At 42.9% G+C, this 26,914-nt stretch overlaps 1 protein-coding gene across 1 annotated transcript in view; it reads left to right on the top strand.

The window, feature by feature from the left end:
• SYNE1 (spectrin repeat containing nuclear envelope protein 1) overlaps positions 1-26,914 on the top strand; it is a 493,169-nt gene that overhangs the window by 12,177 nt on the left and 454,078 nt on the right. The window contains exon 2 of the mRNA XM_069769177.1: positions 7,722-7,783. Within this exon, the coding sequence (XP_069625278.1) occupies positions 7,722-7,783 (62 nt within the window). The remainder of the gene's footprint in view (positions 1-7,721; positions 7,784-26,914) is intronic.

Raw genomic sequence — 26,914 nt, 5'->3', positions numbered from 1 at the left:
AAAAAAAGGAAAATAAAAAAACAACAATATCCCATACCTTTCGGCCGTTACAGTCGTGTCCCACGCTGTAAATCCATCTGAAGGGGTTAAATAATTTTACAAGCAGGAGTCTGCTAATGCAGCCCCCCTGCCTATAAAAACTGGAGAATGAATGGAAAGCAGGGGAATGTAGCTACCTAGATTTGCGGTGCTGCACCCCCTGCTGGTATAACGTCAGATGAACTTGAGCATGAGAAAATATTCAGAAAAATTCCCACGCTCGAGTTCATATGAGTTTATGTTTATGTATATATGTTTTCATGAATAGTTGAGCCCATGGATTCATTGTATGTCCATTTTGCAAGCCGACGAGAAAATCTCGCTGTACGGATGCCATACGGATTACATACGGAGGTTTACATGCACAAAATACGCTGCCACACCTTGCCTACGGATGACATACGGATCACTATTTTGGGATAATTTCTGTGTATTACGCATGTAAAATACAGACCGTATTTCCCTACGCTGAGTGTGACCCCGGCCTAATACAGAGCTCCTATGGTTCAAGAAAGAATGGGTGAGGGAGATTGGGATGACCTTCTCGGAGGAGCAATGGAACAAAACTTTCTTTTGCACACAGACTTCCATTGACTTGTAAAGCTCTGGAAAAAAATTACAAAATCATAACTAGATGGTATTGTTGCCTAGTGGATCTTCATCAGATATTTCCCTCTGTTTCCAATAAATTATGGAGATTTGAAAATGCTTAAGTCACTGTGCTTCAAATATCTGGTGGGAATGCCCTCAAATAAGTAGCCTCTGGAATAAAGTCTTTGATGTTCACAAACACATTACAGGGGATTCATCATCTAGAACTCCCCAGGTCGGACTTATTTCTATGATTCCAGAGTCTTTTAAATCTATCAAAAGAGGATTGCTGAGACACTGTTTATCCGCCACTAGAACAGTCATTCCCAGACGCTGGCGTTCTAGAATCACTCCATCTATCCAAGAATGGTCTCTTGAAATGGATTTTTTTTGTAGAATGGAAAGACTCTCTGCTAATAATAAAATTAGCTCAGATAACTTTTTCCGTACTTGGCAAGGATGGATTTTGTTCAGAGATTCCCCCGAGTACTCCTCAATCCTTCTGTCATGATGAAGACGCCATATATTTTACTCGTACATACCTGAATCTGGGTGGATTCACAAACCTTGCTCTTCTCTTCCTTTAGGATCTCTTCTTGACCTCTATTTTGTTATAATTTTCTACTAAAAGTTTTTTTTATTTCCTTTGTCAGGCTTGACAAAGCCCATTTTGATTGCAAGACGTTAATGAACAATTTGTTAATATGTCATACATTTATTTAAAAAAAAAAAAAAAAAAAAGGGTATTTTGATATGCGACTTGACGTTAATATATTGTCTTGATATTTTTTTTACATTTTTGACAGTATTACTATGGCCTGACCACAATAATGAAAACTACCTCTTTGGTTATATTTATACATGTTGTAACTATATGCTATTCTCAATTAATAAATAAACTAGTTTATGAAAAAAAATTGGCAAAATACCATATTCTTCAGATTTTCCCTGGATATTCTGATGGAATATATTTAGTTTATTGTGACAAAATAAACAGTGTTTTAGAGATGTTCACATTTTAGGGGAAATTATGTAAGATCTTTGTTGGGAGTCTTTAGCAAAAGATGAGAATATCTACCGTGGAGAATTACTGTAGCTGCTTGTTTGTAGGTAAAAATGGGATCAATGCAGTGATAGGGTGTCATAGACGTTCGGTGCCAACAGGGTTACTCTTGTTCATTACTGTTGGTGTGCAAAGTAAATGCAAATCCTTTCCATGTAAAACACAAATGAAATCCTGAGCACTATCTAGACTTCAGCTTCCCTGACTATACAGGTGAGCTACTACCAACCATCCAGAAAAAGAAACAAGAAGGTTGTGTTTCACATTTTTGTCCTGACATCACCCCTGAATTACTGTAAAATACTAGTGGATTGTTCAGTATGTCTGTTGTCTCTTAACATCATGCTTTCCATGTATCTGAAAGTAAATCTTAAAAAAAAAAACTGAACTTCTTGTGTTTCTTCCCTCTACTAACCTACCTACAGTGGGGAAAAAAAGTATTTAGTCAGCCACCAATTGTGTAAGTTCTCCCACTTAAAAAGATGAGAGAGGCCAGTAATTGACATTATAGGTTGACCACAACTATGAGAGTCAAAATGGGAAAACAAATCCAGAAAATCACCTTGTCTGATTTGGCAAGATATATTTAGCATATTACTTTGGGAGAATTTGCACAATTGGTAGCTGGCTATATACTTTTTTCCCCATTTCTATGTGTTGTCCTACCATTACTACCAAGCAGCATGCTCGCTGCCTTGTGGTTGTTTTTAACTTTGATCTTTTCCGTCACTTCATATATCCACTCTCCTAACTCCCTCTCTTGTGTCAACTGGTCCTCAAAAACATCTCCAGAATTCTCCCGATTCTTACCATTGAAACAGCAAAAATTTTTATGCTATGTGCACACGTTGCGGATTTTGATGCGGATCCCCAGCATTTTTGGACGCATGGAATTGCATCACATCCGCAGTGTAGTGCACAAGCAATGTTAGTGCAGCGCCCCAGAGATCTGGTCATTGCAGTATGACGCTCTGCCACTAAGGGGAGTGATGGTACGTCTGATGGCACTAAAGGAGTTCTCCTGACCAGGTATCACCAGAACACATGACACTTCACACTCCGGCCACTAGGGGGAGCAAAAGGCTTTATTTATTGGGCCACTCCTCACACTGGTAAAACTAGAGGTTGGGGAGGAAGTTAGTCAGAAGCTGACTGGGTTGGATTCAGGCAACATCCCGTGGCAGGGGGTGTTGCAGGGAGAAGACACAGGGGGGTCCCTGTCAGGCGTGGGAACCTGGCAGGTGCCTAGCGAACAGAACAGAACGTTACGGAACCGCGCCTGCACTACCTTGTGGCGGTATCCTAAGAAAGAGACACGAAAGGAAGGATATTGTGGAACAGTGTAAACGAGATCAAGCACAAAGGAGTACCAGTAGGAGTCGTGCCGTGAGACCGAGGCAACATCCTACTGAGGCGCGTAGCCGGTGGCTGGAGTAACTGACTCTAGGCCTTACTTCGAACTCCGCAGGACAGTTAATTATAGGTTGGCTGTCTACCTTAAATTTCCTAAGAAGACATAGGGGCAACAGTGGGAGAGGGGCGTCTCTAGGGTCCCGGAAGACCTCCAGGCCTTCCCGTCATACGGGTGCGTCCTAGCCAAAACATACTGGGGGACGAGAAACTAGCAACATCTGGAACTAAAGAAAGAGAGAGAGAGCTGTAGAGAACGAACGAACGAGAACAGCAGTTGTGAGGACTATTCCGAATGCTCAGCAGGATAGGACTACAACACACAGGCGCTAGTGGTAGGCAACGATTTCCATCTGCGAAGGAAACTCTGGAAGTGCCCATCGGACCGGTCGGTCTCAGCCCTGTTAAACGTGCTCTGGATTGAGGATCCTGAAGTCTTCAGTAAAGAGATAAAGCGACTGCAACCCTGTGTCCTTGTTATTGACTGCACCTTACTGGGAAGCCCTGGGGACATACTTCACCTGTGGGAAGGTATACCATCCAGCTGTCAGTCCATCACCCCAGCGGACCCCACAGCAGCGTCGGTCACCCTGACCAAACACCACAGGTGGCGTCACGAACCCCTGACAGACTGCACGACCTTTATTGGACGCCCCTTAGCAGGGTCGCGGACCGGATCTAGCCACCGTGACAACCTCAGAACCGAACCAAAGAGGCCCGGTACCGAGAACGCGTGGCCATATGTCTGGGGGCGATCCATTATTCTATGTGAAATGAGGAATTGTTGTGCACATGCTGCAGAAACATCCATGCAGATTTGCAGCGTTTTATTTTCCACAGCATGTCAATTCTTTTTGTGGATCTGCAGCGTTTCCGCATCCATTGACTTCCATTGAGTCAGGCACATCCGCAGCAAAACCGCAGGTGTAAAACAGTTCTGCGGATTTGCGGATGTGGGTGCGAGAAGCGCTGCAGATCGGGAGGAAGGAAGTGTGTGGTCGGATACTGTGTGTGGGCGGAAACTATGTGCATGCCTGTGTGCTGGGGTCTGCGTGTATGTGTGGGTCTGTGTGTGTGTGCATGTGTCCCTGTGTGTGCGAGTCTGTGAAAACAGCCATTGAATGATGGGACTACTGCTCCAATCCGGCTATGAAAACTCACAGTGACAGCATTGCCAATGATTGGAAAGTAGTCTCATCAGGCAATGCGTGTGTCCAGTAGTGTAAAAAAAAAAAAACCCATACAGGCCATACATTACAGACAGTACATACAACATATAACATACAGTACATACGAATCACCTAGTCCCCGAAGCCCTTGATCTAATAAAAATAACATAATAAACCAACCCATACTTACCTTTCCGCCGTAGTCCAGTTAATAATGAGTGTCACACGATGATCTCCCATGTACAACAGTGACATCAGGCGATGTCAGTGCTCTACAGGGCCTCTTTGATGAACTGACAGGTGAAGGTAATCCTCCGCGATGTATCCTTCCGCCGCTGCTGGGAGAGAGGTCACATTCTCTCACTGGCAGTGCTGTGTGAGAAAATTCCCACGTAGCATTGCCGTAAAGTGAGCCTGAAGTCAGGTAACCTCTTCAGCGATGCACTGCAGGAGCCATTATCTCTTGTCAGTGCATCGTGGGAGGCCCTGTAGAGCAGTGACATCACCCTATGTCACTGTTCTATAGGGGAGATCGTCGTGGGACACTCGTTATTAATTGGACTGCATCGGAACAGGGAGTATACTGTTGGTTGATTATTTTTTATTTTTTGAAGGTGATCGATGGCTTCGGAGATTTAGGCGTGGTTGTAAGTATGGTGAAATTAAGAATATTAAAATACTTTTTTCTGGATGTGTCTTTATTTAACTCTTTCACTACTATAGGATTAGTAATAGATAGGTGTCTTATTGATGCCTCTCCTTTACTAACCGGGCTTAATGTCACCTTACAATCAAAGGTGACATTAACCCCTTATAACCTCATATGCCACCGCTACAGGGCAGTGGGAAGAGAGAAGCTAAATACCGGAATTGGCACATCTTACATTTCTGGGGCGGCTGGGGGCTGGTATTTGTAGCCAGGGGGAGGGGCAATATCCATAGCCCCTCTCTAGTTTATGAATATCTTCCTGCAGTTGTCTGCATAGCCTTTGTGACTATTATAGGGAGATCCTACGTCATTTGTTTGTGGGGGTCCCCTATTTTAGTAGCCAGCAAAGGCTAAATATATAGCTGCGGGCTGAGATTCATAGCCTGGGCGGCTGCATGGGTATTAACCCCTTCCCAGGCTAGAAACATCGTCCCCCAGCCATCGGCTTTCTCTCTCTGGCGCAGAAAATTTCACGGGAGCCCACGCCATTTTTTTCCCTTTTTTTAAAATTATAAAGATATTGCGTGCAGATTTTGTGTGTCTTTATTTAACTATTTATATACCATTTTATTAGGTTCATTACTAAACATCGGCCTTGGTATTATCTATTATCAATAAATCTACCTATTTATCGATCTATTATCTATCTCCTATGATCTATTTATTATCTATCTCTATCTATCTACCTATCTATCTATCTATGTATCTATCTATCTATTATCTATCTATCTATCTATCTATCTATCTATCTATCTATCTATCTATCTATTATCTATCATCTATCTGTCTGTCTATATCCGTCTGTCTGTGTAAACATTATTTTTCAATGGAGTATGTAAAATAAGAGATTGGACAAAGAAATTACATCACAATTCTTTTTCTTTTTTGTTAAATAGTAGATCTTTATTTAGGTTACAAAAGCGCAGACAAATCCACATGAAAAAATGTATGAAAATCCGCACAAAAAAAGTATCAAAACCCCAGCAAAAATGCAGCAAATACGCGCGGATTTTTACCTGCGTTTTCTGCCAAGAGATGCAGATTCTGTGCAGAAAATTCTGCAGACAAATCTGCAGCGTGTGCACATACCCTTACTGTTGCTTTTATACATTCCAGCCAGGGTCATATTGCTGTACAGCCACTACATTGATACCTCTTCCCTGTGCCAGTCATTGCATCGGTTGCCCATCTGCTACAAAGGACAATGTAAAGTTATCATGCTCACCCACAGTTCTGCACTGCCCTACATCTGTTACTTCATCTGCGTCTACCAACCTATCCCTGCTCTACATTATGATCTAAGATTGGATCTGGTTGGATGAAGCACGTTAGATGGGCTGCACTGCTGGAGCAAATTGATTCTTCAACAATGATGCTAAAAATATTTTTTATTCACAGCACATTTTATTGATGTACTGGCATCTTTATCAAGTGATAGAAGCATTTTTTTCACTTGATATAAATGCAGATAAAGCATTGGAACGCATTGTGAATAAAAAATCTTTTATCATTGTGACGGATTAAAAAAACGGAAGTGTGAAAGTAGCCTAAATTCCGGCAGCAGCTGCTTTGACGGATCCGTCAAAAACGGATCCAGTGCATCAGTTTTTTACAATCTGCACAGGATCCATCTTTTCAACACTTTGACGGATTATGACTGATTCTAAAAAACTGATGTGTGAAAGAGGCTTCCGGCTACTTTCACACTTGCGTTTTTTTTAATCCATCGCAATCCGTCGTTTTGGGCAAAAAACGGATCCTGCAAATGTGCCCGCAGGATGTGTTTTTTGCCCATAGACTTGTATTAGCGACGGATTGCGACGGATGGCCACACGTCGCGTCCGTCGTGCAACGGATCCGTTGTGTTTTGGCGGACCGTCGGCACGAAAAAACGTTCAAGTGAACTTTTTTCGTCCGTCGCGTCCGCCATTTTCTACCGCGCATGTGCGGCCGAAACTCCGCCCCACTCCTCCCCGGACTTCAGAATGGGCAGCGGATGCGTTGAAAAACTGCATCCACTGCCCACGTCGTGCACAAATTTCACAACATGCGTCGGTACGTCGGCCCAACGCATAGCGACGGACCCATACCGACGCAAGTGAGAAAGTAGCCTAAGTAGTATATGAAGAGTAATTTTTGGAGAATATAGCAATCCTCAACAACTTTACCTGTCACTGTCTCACAATACAATGTCTCAAATAATGAGTGGTGTAGCTTTCAGAAGTAAATACATCAGAATTAAGGAGTAATTTGTACAAAAATCTATCTTTTTTGCCTTGTATCATTAATTATGCTTTATAGACATAATTTTTTTTACTCTCTCAACAAGGGGACATAGATTAGTGAAACTAATAAGTGATGTAAACAGTCTAAATATCTACCAAATTTATTGTACTACATTGCCCTGTCTAGTTTAAGTTTAGACTGTCTAAAATGAGATCATGTGAGTAAATCTCGGTGTTTTTGTCTGGGTTGGTTTCTTGGCATTTTTGACATTAGCAGCTTATTTCATCTGACCCAAGTGACCATCTGAAGTGTGTCTTGTCCTATGAAGCTGAATGTTGGTGTCTCTCCAGTGTGGCCTAAGCCTTAAGGCAGTCTTGGTAAGAAGCCCACTGCTGTTCCCTGTATATGGAAGCTTGGCAATCTTCCTTATATCTTTACACGGTAACATTGACTGAAATACACCATGACCACTGACATTTGAAATATAACAATGATTTTCTATTCTCTTCAACAGATGAGCAAGAAGCAGTTCAGAAGAGAACTTTTACCAAATGGATCAATTCACATTTGGCCAAGGTAGGTTGTAATGTACAGTTACATTGTGTTATTATTTCAGAGATGTTGCATGTGTATTAAAGCACTGTAATTACTTTATCATCACACTTTCTGTTTTTATTATACAACATGCTTAATTACTGCAGTTATCATAGGCATAATTAGAGTCCTGCAGGCCTCAGAGCAAAGTATGGACCTTGCCCCCCCCCCCCCTCCAACCTTACACACACACTAACTAGCATGTTTTTCAGTTGAGTGGGCCCCAGTAACGTTGATAGTCTGTGTTAGTCGCCTTTTCAAAAAAATACAAATGCAATATATACTGTAAGGCCATGTTCACACAGTGCGTTTTTTACTGCGGAACCGCAGCGGTTTTGCCGCTGTGGTTCCGCAGCTGTTTTCCATGCAGGGTACATAACAATGTAACCCTATGGAAAACAGTCACTGCTGTGCACATGATCCGGAATTTCGTTTAAAAAGCCGCGCAGAATAGCTGCGGCAAAAAAGAAGGAGCATGTCACTTCTTTTTCCTGAACCGCAGCGGTTCTGCACCCATAGACCTCCATTGTGAGGTCAAAACCGCAGTAAAACCCGCAGATCAAAAATATATCTGCGGGTTTTACTGCGATTTGATGTGCAGAACCGCTGCAGCAGGAAGTGCGGGGGAGCGGGCGGAAGTGCGTGGGCGGAGTGTGGCTGCCCCCCCCTTGCTCCGATCCCGCCCCCGTGCTCCGATGCCCCCACCCCCGTGCTCCGATGCCCCCCCCCCAGTGCTCCGATGCCCCCCCCGTGCCCTAATCTCCCCCCCTTATACTTACCCGGCGTCCCGGTGTCCGTCCGGCCGTCTTCTCCCTGGGCGCCGCCATCTTGCAAAATGGCGGGCGCATGCGCAGTGCGCCCGCCGAATCTGCCGGCCGGCAGATTCGCTCCAAAGTGCATTTTGATCACTGAGATATAACCTATCTCAGTGATCAAAATAAAAAAATAGTAAATGACACCCCCCCCACTTTGTCACCCCCATTGGTAGGGACAATAAAAAAATTAAGAATTTTTTTTTTTTTTTTTCACTAAGGTTAGAATAGGGGTAGGGGTAGGGTTAGGGTTAGGGGTAGGGTTAGGGTTAGGGTTAGGGTTAGAAAACTGCATAAAAAAAAAGGATAAAAAAACGCATCAAAAAACGCATCAAAAAAGGACAAAAAAGGACCAAAAAAAGGACCTGCGTTTTCTGCCAAGAGCTGCAGTTTTTTAAAAAAACAGTCCTGAAAAAAAAAGGATGGAAATCCTGAACGTGTGAACATACCCTAAATGTGACAGAAAAAAAGCAATAAAGATTATTTTTCAAGTTACAAAGTCATATAGTTACCAAACAACAAACATTAATTCCAAACTATTTCTGAACAAAGCCCGTAATATTAAGATGAATAAACCAATAATACCACAGACAATTAATGCTGCCACACCACAATAATGCACATACTGTCCGATTATAACTATCCTACTACTAAATAAAAGCCACTATACCAAGACTTATATACCAATAATGCCACATACAAAAGAAAAATAAAACCACAACACCGTAACCATACATTGTCACCAGATAGTGACTGAATATTACCACCATACCTTTAACTAATAAAAATCACAGTACTAATATTAAAAGGGTGGTCTGGTAACTAAAATGCCCTTTGTATAAATATCTATATTTTCACTTCAATCATTGTTGTTATTAGCTTCGTTATACAATACCCAATACTTCTCCCCATCTAGCTAAATTACAGGGAGCTGGGGCTGCACTCACTTCTCTACAGTGTCTATCTCCCTTTGTGTAACAGGATGCAGTCAGGGGGTGGCGATAGTTACATACAGTTTCTTGCATCGCCACCCTCTGGAGATGTCCTGGATCCATGATGTTAGATGCTGTGAGAGAGGAAAGCAAAGTGCCGCCACTGTGCTTACTATTGCTGTACAGTATATAGTAAAATCACGGTCTTCTATTACGCCCAGTTACAGACTGGTTATTACCGAGGAGAACGCATGACAGGCACGAGTGCTGTCATAGTAATCCAATGGTAAATATTTGTAGTTCACCGCACACTCTAATTGAATTCTGTACAATGAGTTTATGCAGATAAAAATGTGGATTTATTTATACACTTGGGAGCATAACAGAATAAAGCAGCTCATGCGATCTGACACAACGTTTCGGCTCCGCCGGAGCCTTTTTCACGTGATCGCTTATTCCAGTGTGAGAGGAACATACAAATGAGGGAAAGAGATCCCAATGATGACACTTACACTAATGAGGATGCAACGGCCTATGTGTGACTGCTGGCCAGATGAGGGTACTCTGTTCGAGTTGCTGTGCTAAGCGGTGTAAGTGTCACCATTGGGATCTCTTTCCCTCATTCGTATGTTCCTCTCACACTGGAATAAGCGATCACGTGAAAAAGGCTCCGGCGGAGCCGAAACGTTGTGTCAGATCGCATGAGCTGCTTTATTCTGTTATGCTCCCAAGTGTATAAATAAATCCACATTTTTATCTGCATAAACTCATTGTACAGAATTCAATTAGAGTGTGCAGTGAACTGCAAATATTTACTATTACTTAGGACCAATTGGTCCATTACACCAGCACCTCGCCTCTAGCAGACTGAGTGCACGCCAAAACTTCTCTTTACATAGTAATCCAATGGTTCCCTGCTGTTGTGTCGTAGGGAAGTCCATGGCCACTCAATCTGTTGTCCAAACCAAATCGCAGTGCTCAAATGCTAATACAATAATATATTATATTAGTATATTAAATAAAAATCTCTCTTCCTCTCTCTCTCTCTCTCTATATATATATATACAGTACAGGGCAAAAGTTTGGACACACCTTCTCATTTAAAGATTTTTCTGTATTTTCATGACAATGAAAATTGTAAATTCACACTGAAGTCATCAAAACTATGAAATAACACATGTAGAATTATATACTTAAAAAAAGTGTGAAACAGCTGGAAATATGTCTTATATTCTAGGTTCTTCAAAGTAGCCACCTTTTGCTTTGATTACTGCTTTGCACACTCTTGGCATTCTCTTGATGAGCTTCAAGAGGTAGTCACCGGAAATGGTCTTCCAACAATCTTGAGGGAGTTCCCAGAGATGCTTAGCACTTGTTGGCCCTTTTGCCTTCACTCTGCGGTGCAGCTCACCCCAAACCATCTCAATTGGGTTCAGGTCTGGTGACTGTGGAGGCTAGGTCATCTGGCCTAGCACCCCATCACTCTCCTTCTTGGTCAAATAGCCCTTACACACACCTGTTTGGGGTCATTGTCCTGTTGAAAAATAAATGATGGTCCAACTAAACGCAAACCGGATGGAATAGCATGCCGCTGCAAGATGCTGTGGTAGCTATGCTGGTTCAGTATGCCTTTAAGTTTGAATAAACCCCCAACAGTGTCACAAGCAAAGCACCCCCACACCATCACACCTTCTCCTCCATGCTTCACGATGGGAACCAGGCATGTAGAGTCCATCCATTCACCTTTTGTGCGTCGCACAAAGACACGGTGGTTGGAACTAAAGATCTCAAATTTGGACTCATCAGACCAAAGCACAGATTTCCTCTGATCTAATGTCCATTCCTTGTGTTTTTTAGCCCAAACAAGTCTATTCTGCTTGTTGCCTGTCCTTAGCAGTGGTTAGCTAGCAGCTATTTTACCATGAAGGCCTGCTGCACAAAGTCTCTTCTTAACAGTTGCTGTAGAGATGTGTCTGCTGCTAGAACTCTGTGTGGCATTGACCTGGTCTCTAATCTGAGCTGCTGTTAACCTGCGATTTCTGAGGCTGGTGACTCGGATAAACTTATCCTCAGAAGCAGAGGTGACTCTTGGTCTTCCTTTCCTGGGACGGTCCTCATGTGAGCCAGTTTCTTTGTAGCTCTTGATGGTTTTTGCAACTGCACTTGGGGACACTTTCAAAATTTTCCCAATTTTTCGGACTGACTGACCTTCATTTCTTAAAGTAATGATGGCCACTCATTTTTCTTTACTTAGCTCCTTTTTTCTTGCCATAATACAAGTTCTAACAGTCTATTCAGTAGGACTATCAGCTGTGTATCCACCAGACTTCTGCTCAACACAACTGATGGTCCCAAGGCAAGAAATCCCACTTATTAAACCTGACAGGGCACACCTGTGAAGTGAAAACCATTTCTGGTGACTACCTCTTGAAGCTCATCAAGAGAATGCCAAGAGTGTGCAAAGCAGCAATCAAAGTAAAAAGTGGCTACTTTGCAGAACCTAGAATATAAGACATATTTTCAGTTGTTTCACACTTTTTTCAAGTATATAATTCTACATGTGTTAATTCATAGTTTTGATGCCTTCAGTGTGAATTTACAATTTTCATAGTCATGAAAATACAGAAAAATCTTTAAATGAGAAGATGTGTCCAAACTTTTACTCTGGACTGTATATATATTATCTAAGAAAAGCAGGCAGCACTCCAAAAAATGACATAACCTGAGTTATGGTTTATGACAAAACCTCACATGAGTAAGGCTACTTTCACACTAGCGTTGTTTTCAATACGTCGCAATGCGTCGTTTAGGGGAAAAAATGCATCCTGCAAAGTTGTTTGCAGGATGCGTTTTTGCCCCATAGATTAACATTATCGACGCATTGCGACGCATTGACACACATTGCAACCGTCGTGCGACGGTTGTGCCATGTTGTGGCGGACCGCCGGGAGCAAAAAACGTTATATGTATCGTTTTTTGCTGCCGACGGACCGCCCCCACCTCCCCGCACCTCACAATGGGGCAGCGGATGCGATGAAAATCTGCATCCGCTGCACCCGTTGTGCGGCGCAAACAACGCTAGCGTCGTTGCGTCTGCACGTTGCATCGCGACGTGCAGAGCACGACGCTAGTGTGAAAGTAGCCTAACAGAGTTGACACTTGTCACAGACATTGTTTCCACTAAAGCTGATGAATAGGAACATACTTAGTGCATCTCCTCCGTTAGCAGCTGCTGTAAATACGGCGTTTTCTACAATGGCGCTATTGACTAAACCAGAGCACCATCCCCTTTTTAGTCTTGTGAAACGAATAGAAATTGCAGAGGCTCATGTGAACAATTATCTAACCAAACAACATTACTCAGCGGAACGTTTGTCCTCTCCTGTCCTTCCTTCCCTCAATGATACTTGATCGCTCTTACTGCCGTGACTGTTTATTCAGCACAATTCATACAGTCTACCCCTGCGACTGAAATGCTAATCAAGACTTGAGGGGAGAATTAAATTATCAGGAACGATCTTTCCATCTTATGTAATTAAGTTTAGTACGTTGCAAATCAAAAGTGAATTACATTATTGAATGTATAATCAAATAATGGGAATGTTTTAATGAAGAACTGAACTTAAGCTGTTTGCGATTTATTATTTGTAAATGGTGCACATCACGTTTGGGTTATATACGTGTTTATGCCAGGAAATTGTCCTGATTTTTACATCTAAGGCTCTGTGATCACATCTACGCTGAAAATATCCATAGGGTTCCATGCACATGGTGTGTGTCAAAACAGTGACCTTTTGGTACATGCGCACCCTGTATCTACAGCGCAGTCTGGTTCAGTGTAAGTGTACGGTAAAAAAAAGCATGTCCTGCTTGGCATAAGTTTCTTACAATTACCATTGGGAGCCAATGGTGAACATACAAAGTGGTACATATATAATGTACAAGGAGAATGAAACAACACCACTAATTTGATACAGTGGCCACATGGAAGGAAAATTTTGTTTTATTTATTAGTCACCCAAATGTCAAGAATGCTTTTACCGTGTAAGCTACAACTCCAACAAGAATTTACTTACGAGCAGAAGAGCAAGTGGTCTAAGTGCCTTGGTAATGTTAATCCGTGCTATATATTCTGCATCTCCCTTCTGGACCCAAACTCAATAGCTTCATATAAGCCCATTAGACCTTTGAATTTGGGTCAGGAGACTGCTGGCAAGTCAGGAAATTGTAGTAATACTGTGGGGAAAAGCACACACCTAGTGATCACCTAGGGGATGGTGTGGTGACCCCCATCTTAAAAATTTCCTATGCTGCTGCCTTGATGCAGTTATGGCACTAAACCTCCACTCTTCCCGATTTCCCTGATGCTGTTGCAATCGGGATAATGGGTTTGTGGGGTTGATGACAGCAGCTGGCACTGACATCAAGCACTGGGGTTAGTAATGGAGAGGTGTCTGTCAGACAACCCCATGAATAACCCCGTAGTCACAAGAAATAAACTCACCCACAAAAAAGTCCTTTGTTTGTAAAAATCACTCAATTTACCCCTTTCACCCATTATAAAAATTATCCTCGCTGGTCCGCTGTAGTCCAAATGGAGGTCCCACGACGATCCCCGTCTTCTTTGTCCAGCGTATTGAGCCCCGTTCAGAGAGCAAATCACCATAGACTGTAGCAGCAGCCACTGCCGGCTCTCATGCTGCACTCCGCGAGAACCCAGCTGCTATCATGAGCGGTGATGCCACTAAGGTTACCGCAGTTCACAGCCGTTGGGTCACACAGAGGGCAGCGTGAGAGTCGGAATGATGAGGGTGGTGATGTCACTGCTCATCATTCCAGCTCCTGCACTGCACAGTGTGAGACCTGGCGGCTGTAAGCTGCAGTAATCTTACTGATGTCACCGTTCATCACAGCAGCTGGGTTCTCACGGCGTGCAAAGATAGCACATCTAAACATGTGTCATTACTATTCTGCATCCTATTCCGGTATGGGTCACACGGACGGGCACAGGGATGGAACATGTATGGTACATACAGACACATGGATAGCACACTGATAGCATATGGATTGTCGACACTGACATAGACAGCACCATTCTGGTTTCTCCAGCATCGGAAATATCAGGACGTGTTAAGGAGGCCTAAGAGAGGTCTGAAAATTAACTGAAACTGTTATAGGAAATTTTCTTTTTTTTTTTTTTGCAAAAAAATTAAAATAATTGTACTCTGGTATTTGATCTCTTTGGGTCTGGATTTTAATAGGACATATAGATCAAGATTAGCTTGAGGACTTGCTCACACGAGCGATGATTCTCTCTTCCGAAAGAATCTGATTTATTACCACACTGATCCGAGTTTGAGCCAAACGTTGTTTTAATGTGATCCTGTTCTCTTGGCTGAGAAAATCATGTCACAGTTATTGAGAAGACAGAGAACTTACCGTATTTTTCGGACTATAAGACGCACCGGACTATAAGGCGCACCCAGGTTTTAGAGGTGGAAAATAGGGAAAAAAAATATTTGAAGCTAAAAAATGTGGTAAAATATTTAATAACATAAATGACATACTATTATATGTGGTGTTATTATATCTAATAGTATGTTATTATGTTGGAAGCTGCGGGACCAGTGTGGTGTCTGTAAAGTATTGTATGAAGATGCTGGAGGGTGAGTATAAGAATGGGGGCACAGGGCTTATATTTAAAGCACCACTCCAGCACTGCAAAATAACACTGGAGTGCTGCTTTAAAATCCCATGGGAGAACTAAAACTCCCAGCATGTCCTGCAGATCCTATGACATGCTGGGAGTTATAGTTCACCAAAGGAGTGGCAGAGTGCTTTATTATGGTTTGTAAAGACTAACCTCTTAAATGTGGCAGCCAGCCACACTATGGTGAGGTTAAAGCTGGAGCATCCCATTACTGTACACAGAGTAGTCCCTCGTTTCCTTTCCACAGCACAGGTTATGAGGAAGCTGCAGATTCTAGTGGAGACTGGAGAGCCTGAAGGACCTGTGATGATGTCAAGAAGAGGGAGGGCTCTGAGCTGCCATGTGATGCTCCAGCCCGCCCACTCTTGACATCATCACAGGTCCTCCTGCACAGAACTCAGCGTCCAGCCCAGGCATGGCAGGCAGGTATGCAGCCATCTCCTCTCTCCCTTGTCCCCTGCTGCTGCCTCCTCTCCCCCAGACACACAGACCTGCCCAGCTGCTGCAGGAATTAGCGCTGGAGAAGCCATGTGTGTCCCTGCTTAAGCATTTGCTGCTCCCGTTTCCTTTCCACAGCACAGGTTATGAGGAAGCTGCAGATTCTAGTGGAGACTGGAGAGCCTGAAGGACCTGTGATGATGTCAAGAAGAGGGAGGGCTCTGAGCTGCCATGTGATGCTCCAGCCCGCCCACTCTTGACATCATCACAGGTCCTCCTGCACAGAACTCAGCGTCCAGCCCAGGCATGGCAGGCAGGTATGCAGCCATCTCCTCTCTCCCTTGTCCCCTGCTGCTGCCTCCTCTCCCCCAGACACACAGACCTGCCCAGCTGCTGCAGGAATTAGCGCTGGAGAAGCCATGTGTGTCCCTGCTTAAGCATTTGCTGCTCCCGGCTCACCGCTCAGCTGATAGGTGGGCGGGGAGCCGCTAATGAATATTCACTGCACTTAATCATCGGGAGCACATGGTTTCTCCAGAGCTGATTCTGGGCAGCGGGGACATCCTGAAGTGGGATAACAGTGCGATCCCACTCACTGCTGCCCCCCTCCCCACATGCTACATCCGTACCATAAGACGCACCCACACTTTCCTCCCAAATTTGGAGGAAAAAAAGTGTGTCTTATGGTAGGAAAAATACGGTCTTTCCATTGTTGTAATATGGACTGCACATAGATGACATCTGCGTGATCCAATTTGCGGAGCCACACTCAGCATGCTGTGATTTTTTTCTTATGCCAAACCGGCATGAGAAAAAAATCCAGATCAGTACTGTCCCATTGTATAATATTGGTCCAAGTGCCATCTGATAAAACGTCAGATATCACTTGGCTGTGTTATACGCTCGCGTGAGCGCGTACTAATGGAACTGTACATAAACGAATTCAGACATCAGTTATCGGTCAGGGGGTCAAATTTTACAATCACTTTCATCAATTTTTCTCACAGGCAAAAAAGAACGGATGGAGGTTTCTTGAGCTTTTCCTATTAAACATTCTATGAATAATGGACAGAACATGGATGGTATCCAAGTAATGTCGGATTTTTTCACAGACTCATAGACTTACATTGTCGAGTTTGATCCATGACTCACTTGTACATGTTTCTGAAATTGTTTATGTTTCTGTAATTTGATGCAGACTCGGTATACAAAAATGCCCTGACATGTAAAAGCCCCACAGATCATAATAGGTATGAGTTCTCTGATGAAAGATGCTTACAGTGTCTTGCGAAAGTATTCGGCCCCCTGGAACTTTCCAACCTTTTCCCACATATCATGCTTCAAACATAACGATACCAAATGTAAATTTTGGTGAAGAATCAACAAGTGGAACACAATTGTGAAGTTTAACAAAATTTATTGGTTATTTTAAATTTTTGTGGAAATTCAAAAACTGAAAAGTGGGGCGTGCCATATTATTTGTCCCTTTTAACTTAATACTTTGCTGCACCACCTTTTGCTGCGATTACAGCTGCAAGTCGCATGGGGTATGTCTCTATCCGTTTTGCACATCGAGAGACTGAAATTCTTGCCCATTCTTCCTTGGCAAACAGCTCGAGCTCAGTGAGGTTTGATGGAGATCGTTTGTGAACAGCAGTTTTCAGCTCTTTCCACAGATTCTCGATTGGATTGAGGTCTGGACTTTGACTTGGCCATTCTAACACCTGGATACTTTTATTTGTGGACCATAGTAGATTTTGCCTTGGGATCATTGTCTTGTTGGAAGACAAATCTCCGTCCCAGTCTCAGGTAATTTGCAGACTCGAACAGGTTTTCTTCAAGAATGGTCCTGTTTTTGGCTCCAACCATCTTCCCATCAATTTTAACCATCTTCCCTGCCCCCACTGAATAAAAGCAGGCCCAAACAATGATACTGCCACCACCATGTTTGACAGTGGGGATGATGTGTTCAGGGTGATGAGCTGTGTTGCCTTTACGCCAAACATATCGTTTGGCATTGTTGCCAAAAAGTTTGATTTCGGTTTAATCTGACCAGAGCACCTTCTTCCACATGTTTGGTGTGTCTTCCAGGTGGCTTGTTGCAAACTTTAAATGACATTTTTTATGGATATCTTTAAGAAATGGCTTTCTTCTTGCCACTCTTTCATAAAGGCCAGATTTGTGCAGTGTACGACTGATTGTTGTTCTATGTACAGACTGTCCCACCTCAGCTGTAGATATCTGCAGTTCATCCAGAGTGATCATGGGCCTCTTGGCTGCATCTCTGATCAGTCTTCTCCTTGTTTGAGATGAAAGTTTAGAGGGACGGCCGGGTCTTGGTGGATTAGCAGTGGTATGATACTCTTTTCATTTCTATATGAACGCTTGCACAGTGCTCCTTGGGATGTTTAAAGTTTTGGAAATCATTTTGTATCCAAATCTGGCTTTAAACTTCTCCACAACAGTATCACGGACCTGCCTGTTGTGTTCCTTGGTCTTCATGATGCTCTCTGTACTTCAAACAGAACCCTGAGACTATCACAGAGCAGGTGCATTTATACAGAGACTTGATTATACACAGGTGGATTATATTTATCATCATTAGGCATTTAGGACAACATTGGATCATTCAGGGATCCACAATGAACTTCTGGAGTGAGTTTGCTGCACTGAAAGTAAAGGGGCCAAATAATATTGCACACCCCACCTTTCAGTTTTTGAATTACAACAAAAATTTAAAATAACCAATAAATTTCGTTCATCTTCACAATTTTGTTACAGTTGTTGTTGAGTCTTCACCAAAAATTTAAATTTGGTATCTTTATGTTTGAAGTATGATATGTGGGAAAAGGTTGAAAAGTTCTTAATGAGCCCTAACTAAACGAGATGACTTGATCTTGATAAAAGAAGCCTTAATGCACATATGCAAAAAATGTTACATGATAATGTAAGGATAATTCAATGAGAAAACACTCTATGTCATTTCCATGTTCCAGCCTACAGTACAAGTGGAGAGGAAGCACGGAGGCATTCTGTCAAAGCAAACATTACAACGGATGGGATATTTTTTTTTGTGTTTTGTGATAATTGGACTTGATACTGGCACAGCTATTGGAAACTATTATGACATCTCATCCTGAACTTTCGCAGTTAGTAAAACATTAGGCCCTTAGCACAATTTACCACTCCTCCATGACATAATACAGTCATTGGCAGAAATTGAAAGCTTCATCATGTTTCAGCAGAATTTTTTTTTATTATTATTTCCAGTTGCTTATATGGTGCCACATATTCCACAGTGGTATACAGAGCTCGTCATCACTGATGTCTGCCCCGGTCAGACTAATCCTATACACATACACTGGGACAAATGTATACAACTCCAATGTACCCGTCTTGCTTATGGCAAATATTTGCAATATTTTGGTAATTTTTTGTAGATGTTCAAGAGAAAATCAGATCCCATATGGATCATCCATATATCATCTGATTTTTATGAATACATTGTAATTAGAAAACTGAATTTGGTCTTTAATCCCTTCATGACCCAGCCTATTTTGACCTTAAAGACCTTGCCGTTTTTTGCAATTCTGACCAGTGTCCCTTTATGAGGTAATAACTCAGGAACGCTTCAATGGATCCTAGCGGTTCTGAGATTGTTTTTTCATGACATATTGGGCTTCATGTTAGTGGTAAATTTAGGTCAATAAATTCTGTGTTTATTTGTGATAAAAACGGAAATTTGGCGAAAATTTTGAAAATTTCGCAATTTTCACATTTTGAATTTTTATTCTGTTAAACCAGAGAGGTATGTGACACAAAATAGTTAATAAATAACATTTCCCACACGTCTACTTTACATCAGCACAATTTTGGAAACAAATTTTTTTTTTTGCTAGGAAGTTATAAGGGTTAAAATTTGACCAGCGATTTCTCATTTTTACAACGAAATTTACAAAACCATTTTTTTTAGGGACCACCTCACATTTGAAGTCAGTTTGAGGGGTCTATATGGCTGAAAATACCCAAAAGTGACACCATTCTAAAAACTGCACTCCTCAAGGTGCACAAAACCACATTCCAGAAGTTAATTAACCCTTCAGGTGCTTCACAGCAGCAGAAGCAACATGGAAGGAAAAAATGAACATTTAACTTTTTAGTCACAAAAATGATTTTTCAGCAACAATTTTTGTATTTTCCCAAAGGTAAAAGGAGAAACTGAACAACGAAAGTTGTTGTCCAATTTGTCCTGAGTACGCTGATACCTCACATGTGGGGGTAAACCACTGTTTGGGCGCACGGCAGGGCTTGGAAGGGAAGGCGCGCCTTTTGACTTTTTGAATGGAAAATTAGCTCCAATTGTTAGCGGACACCATGTCGCATTTGGAGAGCCCCTGTTTGCCTATGCAATGGAGCTCCCCCACAAGTGACCCCATTTTGGAAACTAGACCCCCCAAGGAACTTATCTAGATGCATACTGAGCACTTTAAACCCCCAGGTGCTTCACAGAAGTTTATAATGCAGGGCCATGAAAATAAAAAATAATTTTTCTTTTCTCAAAAATGATTTTTTAGCCTGGAATTTCCTATTTTGCCAATGGTAATAGGAGAAATTGGACCACAAATGTTGTTGTCCAGTTTGTCCTGAGTATGCACATACCCCATATGTGGGGGTAAACCACTGTTTGGGTGCACGGCAGGGCTCAGAAGGGAAGGCACGCCATTATGGCTTTTTAAATGGAAAATTAACTCCAATCATTAGCGGACACCATGTCGCGTTTGGAGAGCCCCTGTGTGCCTAAACATTGGAGATCCCCCACAAATGACCCCATTTTGGAAACTAGACCCCCAAAGGAACTAATCTAGATGTGTGGTGAGCACTTTGAACCCTCAAGTGCTTCACAGAAGTTTATAACGCAGAGCTATAAAAATAAAAAATAAAAATTCTTTTCTCAAAAATGATTTTTTAGCCCGCAATTTTTTATTTTCCCAAGGGTAACAGGAGAAATTTGACCCCAAAAGTTGTTGTCCAGTTTCTCCTGAGTACGCTGATACCCAATATGTGGGGGTAAACCACTGTTTAGGCACATGCTGGGGCTCGGAAGTGAAGTAGTGACGTTTTGAAATGCAGACTTTGATGGAATGCTCTGCGGGCGTCACGTTGCGTTTGCAGAGCCCCTGATGTGGCTAAACAGTAGAAACCCCCCACAAGTGACCCCATTTTGGAAACTAGACCCTGAAAGGAACTTATCTAGATGTGAGGTGAGCACTTTGAACCCCCAAGTGCTTCACAGAAGTTCATAGCACAGAGCAGTGAAAATAATAAATACGTTTTCTTTCCTCAAAAATAATTTTTTAGCCCAGAATTTTTTATTTTCCCAAGGGTTACAGGAGAAATTGGACCCCAAAAGTTGTTGTCCAGTTTCTCCTGAGTACGCTGATACCCCATGTGTGGGGGTAAACCACTGTTTGGGCACACGTCGGGGCTCAGAAGGGAAGTAGTGACTTTTGAAATGCAGACTTTGATGGAATGGTCTGCGGACGTCATGTTGCGTTTGCAGAGCCCCTGGTGTGCCTAAACAGTAGAAACCCCCCACAAGTGACCCCATTTTGGAAACTAGACCCCCCAAGGAACTTATCTAGATATGTGGTGAGCACTTTGAACCCCCAAGTACTTCACAGACGTTTACAACGCAGAGCCGTGAATATAAAAAATCATTTTTCTTTCCTCAAAAATGATGTTTTAGGAAGCAATTTTTTATTTTCTCAAGGGTAACAGGAGAAATTGGTCCCCAGTAATTGTTGCGGAGTTTGTCCTGAGTATGCTGGTACCCCATATGTGGGGGTATACCACTGTTTGGGCACACGTCAGGGCTCGGAAGTGAGGGAGCACCATTTGACTTTTTGAATACAAGATTGGCTGGAATCAATGGTGGCGCCATGTTGCGTTTGGAGACCCCCTGATGTGCCTAAACAGTGGAAACCCCTCAATTCTAACTCCAACACTAACCCCCCCACACCCCTAACCCTAATCTCAACTGTAGCCGTAACCCTAATCACAACCCTAACCCTAACACACCCGTAACCCCAACACACCCCTAACCCTAACCACAACCCTAATTCCAACCCAACCCTAACCCTAAGGCTATGTGCCAACGTTGCGGATTCGTATGAGATTTTTCAGCACCATTTTTTAAAAATCCGCGGGTAAAAAGCAATGCGTTTTACCTGCGGATTTACCGCGGATTTCCAGTGTTTTTTGTCCGGATTTCACCTGCGGATTCCTATTGAGGGACAGGTGTAAAACGCTGCGGAATCCGCACAAAGAATTGACATGCTGCGGAAAATACAACGCAGCGTTCCCGCGCGGTATTTTCCGCACCATGGGCACAGCGGATTTGGCTTTTCATATGTTTACATGGTACTGTAAACCTGATGGAACACTGCTGCGAATCCACAGCCAAATCCGCACTGTGTGCACATAGCCTAATTCTAAAGGTATGTGCACACGCTGCGGAAAACGCTGCGGATCCGCAGCAGTTTCCCATGAGCTTACAGTTCAGTGTAAACCTATGGGAAACAAAAATCGCTGTACACATGCTGCGGAAAAACTGCACGGAAACGCAGCGGTTTACATTCCGCAGCATGTCACTTCTTTCTGCTGATTCCGCAGCGGTTTTACAACTGCTCAAATAGAAAATCGCAGTTGTAAAACCACATTGAAATGCGCAGAAAAAACATGGTAAATCCGCCATAAATCCGCAGCGGTTTAGCACTGCAGATTTATCAAATCCTCTGCGGAAAAATCCGCATAGGACCAGAATACGTGTGCACATCCCGAACCCTAACCCTACCCCTAACCCTACCCCTAACCCTACCCCTAACCCTAACCCTACCCCTAACCCTAACCCTAACCCTACCCCTAACCCTACCCCTAACCCTACCCCTAACCCTAGTTCTTACCCCAACCTTAGTGGAAAAAAAAAATATTTATTTTTTGTATTGTCCCTACCTATGGGGGTGACAAAGGGGGGGGGGGGGGTCATTTACTTTTTTTTTTATTTTGATCACTGAGATAGGTTATATCTCAGTGATCAAAATTCACTCTGGAACGAATCTGCCGGCTGGCAGATTCGGCGGGCGCACTGCACATGCGCCCGCCATTATGTAAGATGGCGGCGCCCAGGAAAGAAGACGGACGGACCCCGGGAGGCCAGGTAAGTATAAGGGGGGGGAGATCAGGGCACGGGGGGGGGGGAAAGGCGGCGGAGCACGGGGGGGTGGATCGGAGCATGGTGGGTTGAACCGGAACACGGGGGGGTGGATTGGAGCATGGAGTGGGGGATCGCTGTGCGGGCGGGTGGATCGGAGCACGGGGGGGATCGCTGTGCGGGGGGGGGATCGCTGTGCGGGGGGGGAATCGGAGTGCGGGGGGTTTGATTGGAGCACGGGGGTGTGATTGGAGCACGGGGGGAGCGGACAGGAGGACGGGGGAGCGGAGCACAGGACGGAGGGGAGCGGACCACAGATCGGGGGGCTGGGGGGGCGATCGGTGGGGTGGGGTGGGTGCACATTAGTGTTTCCAGCCATGGCCGATGATATTGCAGCATCGGCCATGGCTGGATTGTAATATTTCACCATTTTTTTAGGTGAAATATTACAAATCGCTCTGATTGGCAGTTTCACTTTCAACAGCCAATCAGAGCGATCGTAGCCACGGGGGGGTGAAGCCACCCCCCCTGGGCTAAACTACCACTCCCCCTGTCCCTGCAGATCGGGTGAAATGGGAGTTAACCCTTTCACCGGATCTGCAGGGACGCGATCTTTCCATGACGCATATGCTGCGTCATGGGTCGGAATGGCACCGACTTTCATGACGCAGCGTATGCGTCAAAGGTCGGGAAGGGGTTAAAATGTTATTATCTTCTGATGTAGAAATACCGATGTCACACGTATTGCATAGGGATGATAATACAGATGATAATCATACATTTTTTTCTGAATTAAAATCAGACTTATGTTTTTTTATGCTTTTGTGAACTTAACCTCAGATCTCATTCACACATCTGTGTAAACATGTACATGAAAAAATGGTACAGGTGTCATCAGTGTTTTAGATCAGTGTGTCATCTGTGCATGGTCCGTGTATCCATTTTTACCATGAGTGTGTCATCAGTGCATGGTCCGTGTATCCATTTTTACCATAAGTGTGTCATCAGTGTGTGGTCCGTGTATCCTTTTTTTTACCATCAGTGTGTCATCAGTGTGTGGTCCGTGTATCCTTTTTTTTACCATCAGTGTGTCATCAGTGTATGTTCCGTGTATCCGTTTTTTACCATCAGTGTGTCATCAGTGCATGGTCCGTGTATCCATTTTTACCATAAGTGTGTCATCAGTGTGTGGTCCGTGTATCCTTTTTTTTACCATCAGTGTGTCATCAGTGTATGTTCCGTGTATCCGTTTTTTTACCATCAGTGTGTCATCAGTGTATGGTCCGTGTATCCGTTTTTACAATGAGTGTGTCATCAGTGTGTGGTCCATGGATCCGTTTTTACCATCACTGTGTCATCAGTGTATGCTCCGTGTATCCGTTTTTACCATCAGTGTGTCATCAGTGTACGTTCCGTGTATCCGTTTTTACCATCAGTGTGTCATCAGTGTATGTTCTGTGTATCCGTTTTTACCATCAGTGTGTCATCAGTGTGTGGTCCGTGTATCCGTTTTTACCATCAGTGTGTCATCAGTGTATGTTCCGTGCATCCGTTTTTACCATCAGTGTGTCATCAGTGTATGTTCCGTGTATCCGTTTTTACCATCAGTGTGTCATCAGTGTATGGTCCGTGTATCCATTTTTACCATCACTGTATCATCAGTGTATGGTCCGTGTATCCATTTTTACCATCGGTGTGTCATCAGTTTATGGTACGCGAATCCATTTTTACTATAAGTTTATCATTAGTGTATGGTCCATGTTTCCGTTTTTACCATCATTGCGTCATCAGTGTATAGTCCGTGTATCCGTTTTTTACCATCAGTGTGTCATCAGTGTGTGGTCCTTGTATCTGTTTTTACCATCAGTGTGTCATCAGTGTATAGTCCGTGTATCCGTTTTTTACCATCAGTGTGTCATCAGTGTGTGGTCCTTGTATCTGTTTTTACCATCAGTGTGTCATCAGTGTGTGGTCTGTGTATCCGTTTTTTACCATCAGTGTGTCATCAGTGTGTGGTCCGTGTATCTGTTTTACCATCAGTGTGTCATCAGTGTATAGTCCATGTATCTGTTTTTACCATCAGTGTGTCATCAATGTGTGGTCCATGTATCTGTTTTTACCATAAGTGTGTCATCAGTGTTTGGTCCTTGTATCTGTTTTTACTATCAGTGTGTCATCAGTGTATAGTCCATGTATCTGTTTTTACCATCAGTGTGTCATCAGTGTTTGGTCCTTGTATCTGTTTTTACCATCAGTGTGTCATCAGTGTATAGTCCATGTATCTGTTTTTACCATAAGTGTGTTATCAGTGTTTGGTCTTTGTATCTGTTTTTACCATCAGTGTGTCATCAGTGTGTGGTCCATGTATCTGTTTTTACCATAAGTGTGTCATCAGTGTTTGATCCTTGTATCTGTTTTTACCATCAGTGTGTCATCAGTGTGTGGTCCATGTATCTGTTTTTACCATCAGTGTGTCATCAGTGTTTGGTCCTTGTATCTGTTTTTACCATCAGTGTGTCATCAGTGTGTGGTCCGTGTATCCGTTTTTACCATCAGTGTGTCATCAGTGTGTGGTCCATGTATCTGTTTTTACCATCAGTGTGTCATCAGTGTGTGGTCCATGTATCTGTTTTTACCATAAGTGTGTCATCAGTGTTTGATCCTTGTATCTGTTTTTACCATCAGTGTGTCATCAGTGTGTGGTCCATGTATCTGTTTTTACCATCAGTGTGTCATCAGTGTTTGATCCTTGTATCTGTTTTTACCATCAGTGTGTCATCAGTGTATAGTCCATGTATCTGTTTTTACCATCAGTGTGTCATCAGTGTGTGGTCCATGTATCTGTTTTTACCATCAGTGTGTCATCAGTGTTTGGTCCTTGTATCTGTTTTTACCATCAGTGTGTCATCAGTGTGTGGTCCGTGTATCCGTTTTTACCATCAGTGTGTCATCAGTGTGTGGTCCATGTATCCGTTTTTACCATCAGTGTGTCATCAGTGTGTGGTCCATGTATCTGTTTTTACCATCAGTGTGTCATCAGTGTGTGGTCCATGTATCTGTTTTTACCATCAGTGTGTCATCAGTTTGTGGTCCATGTATCTGTTTTTACCATCAGTGTGTCATCAGTGTGTGGTCCATGTATCTGTTTTTACCATCAGTGTGTCATCAGTGTGTGGTCCGTGTATCTGTTTTTATGTTTTTACCATCAGTGTGTCATCAGTGTGTGGTCCATGTATCTGTTTTTACCATCAGTGTGTCATCAGTGTATGGTCCGTGTATCCATTTCTACCATCAGTGTGTCATAAGTATATGGTCTGCAAATCCATTTTTACCATCAGTTTATCATTAGTGTATGTTCCGTGTATCCATTTTTACCATCATTGCATCATTAGTGTATAGTCCGTGTGTCCGTTTTTTACCATAAGTGTGTCACCGTAAGAATTTAAGAATTTGTAGGAAATTATCTACAGTAGTCTCAAATTTTCATCTACATATTCCTGTGTGAGTTCTCATTTGGTGTGTTTTTTGTTGCAGATGTTTTGCGGCATTTTTGCACCCATTAGCTAAATTACATTAATTGTGTTCTTCCATTGGGTCTTTGAATGAGTTTTTCTAGGTGTTTTCATGAAATTTTTTCAGCTGCAGTTTTTATCTCTAGCTTATCATGATTTGTTTTGGGTACTTACTGTTACTTAATTTGGAATAGTCACGTGTGGAATACACGGATTATTACTGTTTTACCATTGCAATAAAAGTGTATATCCTTTTAACTGTGTATTTTTGTCATCTCATTCAAGTCTATGGGGAAAATCTCCAATTAAAATGCATATTTAGAGGAATTGACAAGTTGCGTATTTGGAATTCATAATCACACTGCAGACCAGATTCTGTGGACATGAGATAATGACATTTATGTACCATAAATCCCATATATTTTGCTAGAGCTGTAAAATGCTGCGTTATTTGTGCATGAATTTCTGGAGCCAAAAACTGCCCCAAATACTCATAGTG

This window comes from Ranitomeya imitator, chromosome 5, assembly GCF_032444005.1.
Source record: "Ranitomeya imitator isolate aRanImi1 chromosome 5, aRanImi1.pri, whole genome shotgun sequence".
NCBI classification, from domain to species: Eukaryota; Metazoa; Chordata; class Amphibia; order Anura; family Dendrobatidae; genus Ranitomeya; species Ranitomeya imitator.
The sequence above is the reverse complement of the archived record's forward strand: the minus strand, read 5'-3'. Positions and strand labels throughout refer to the sequence as shown.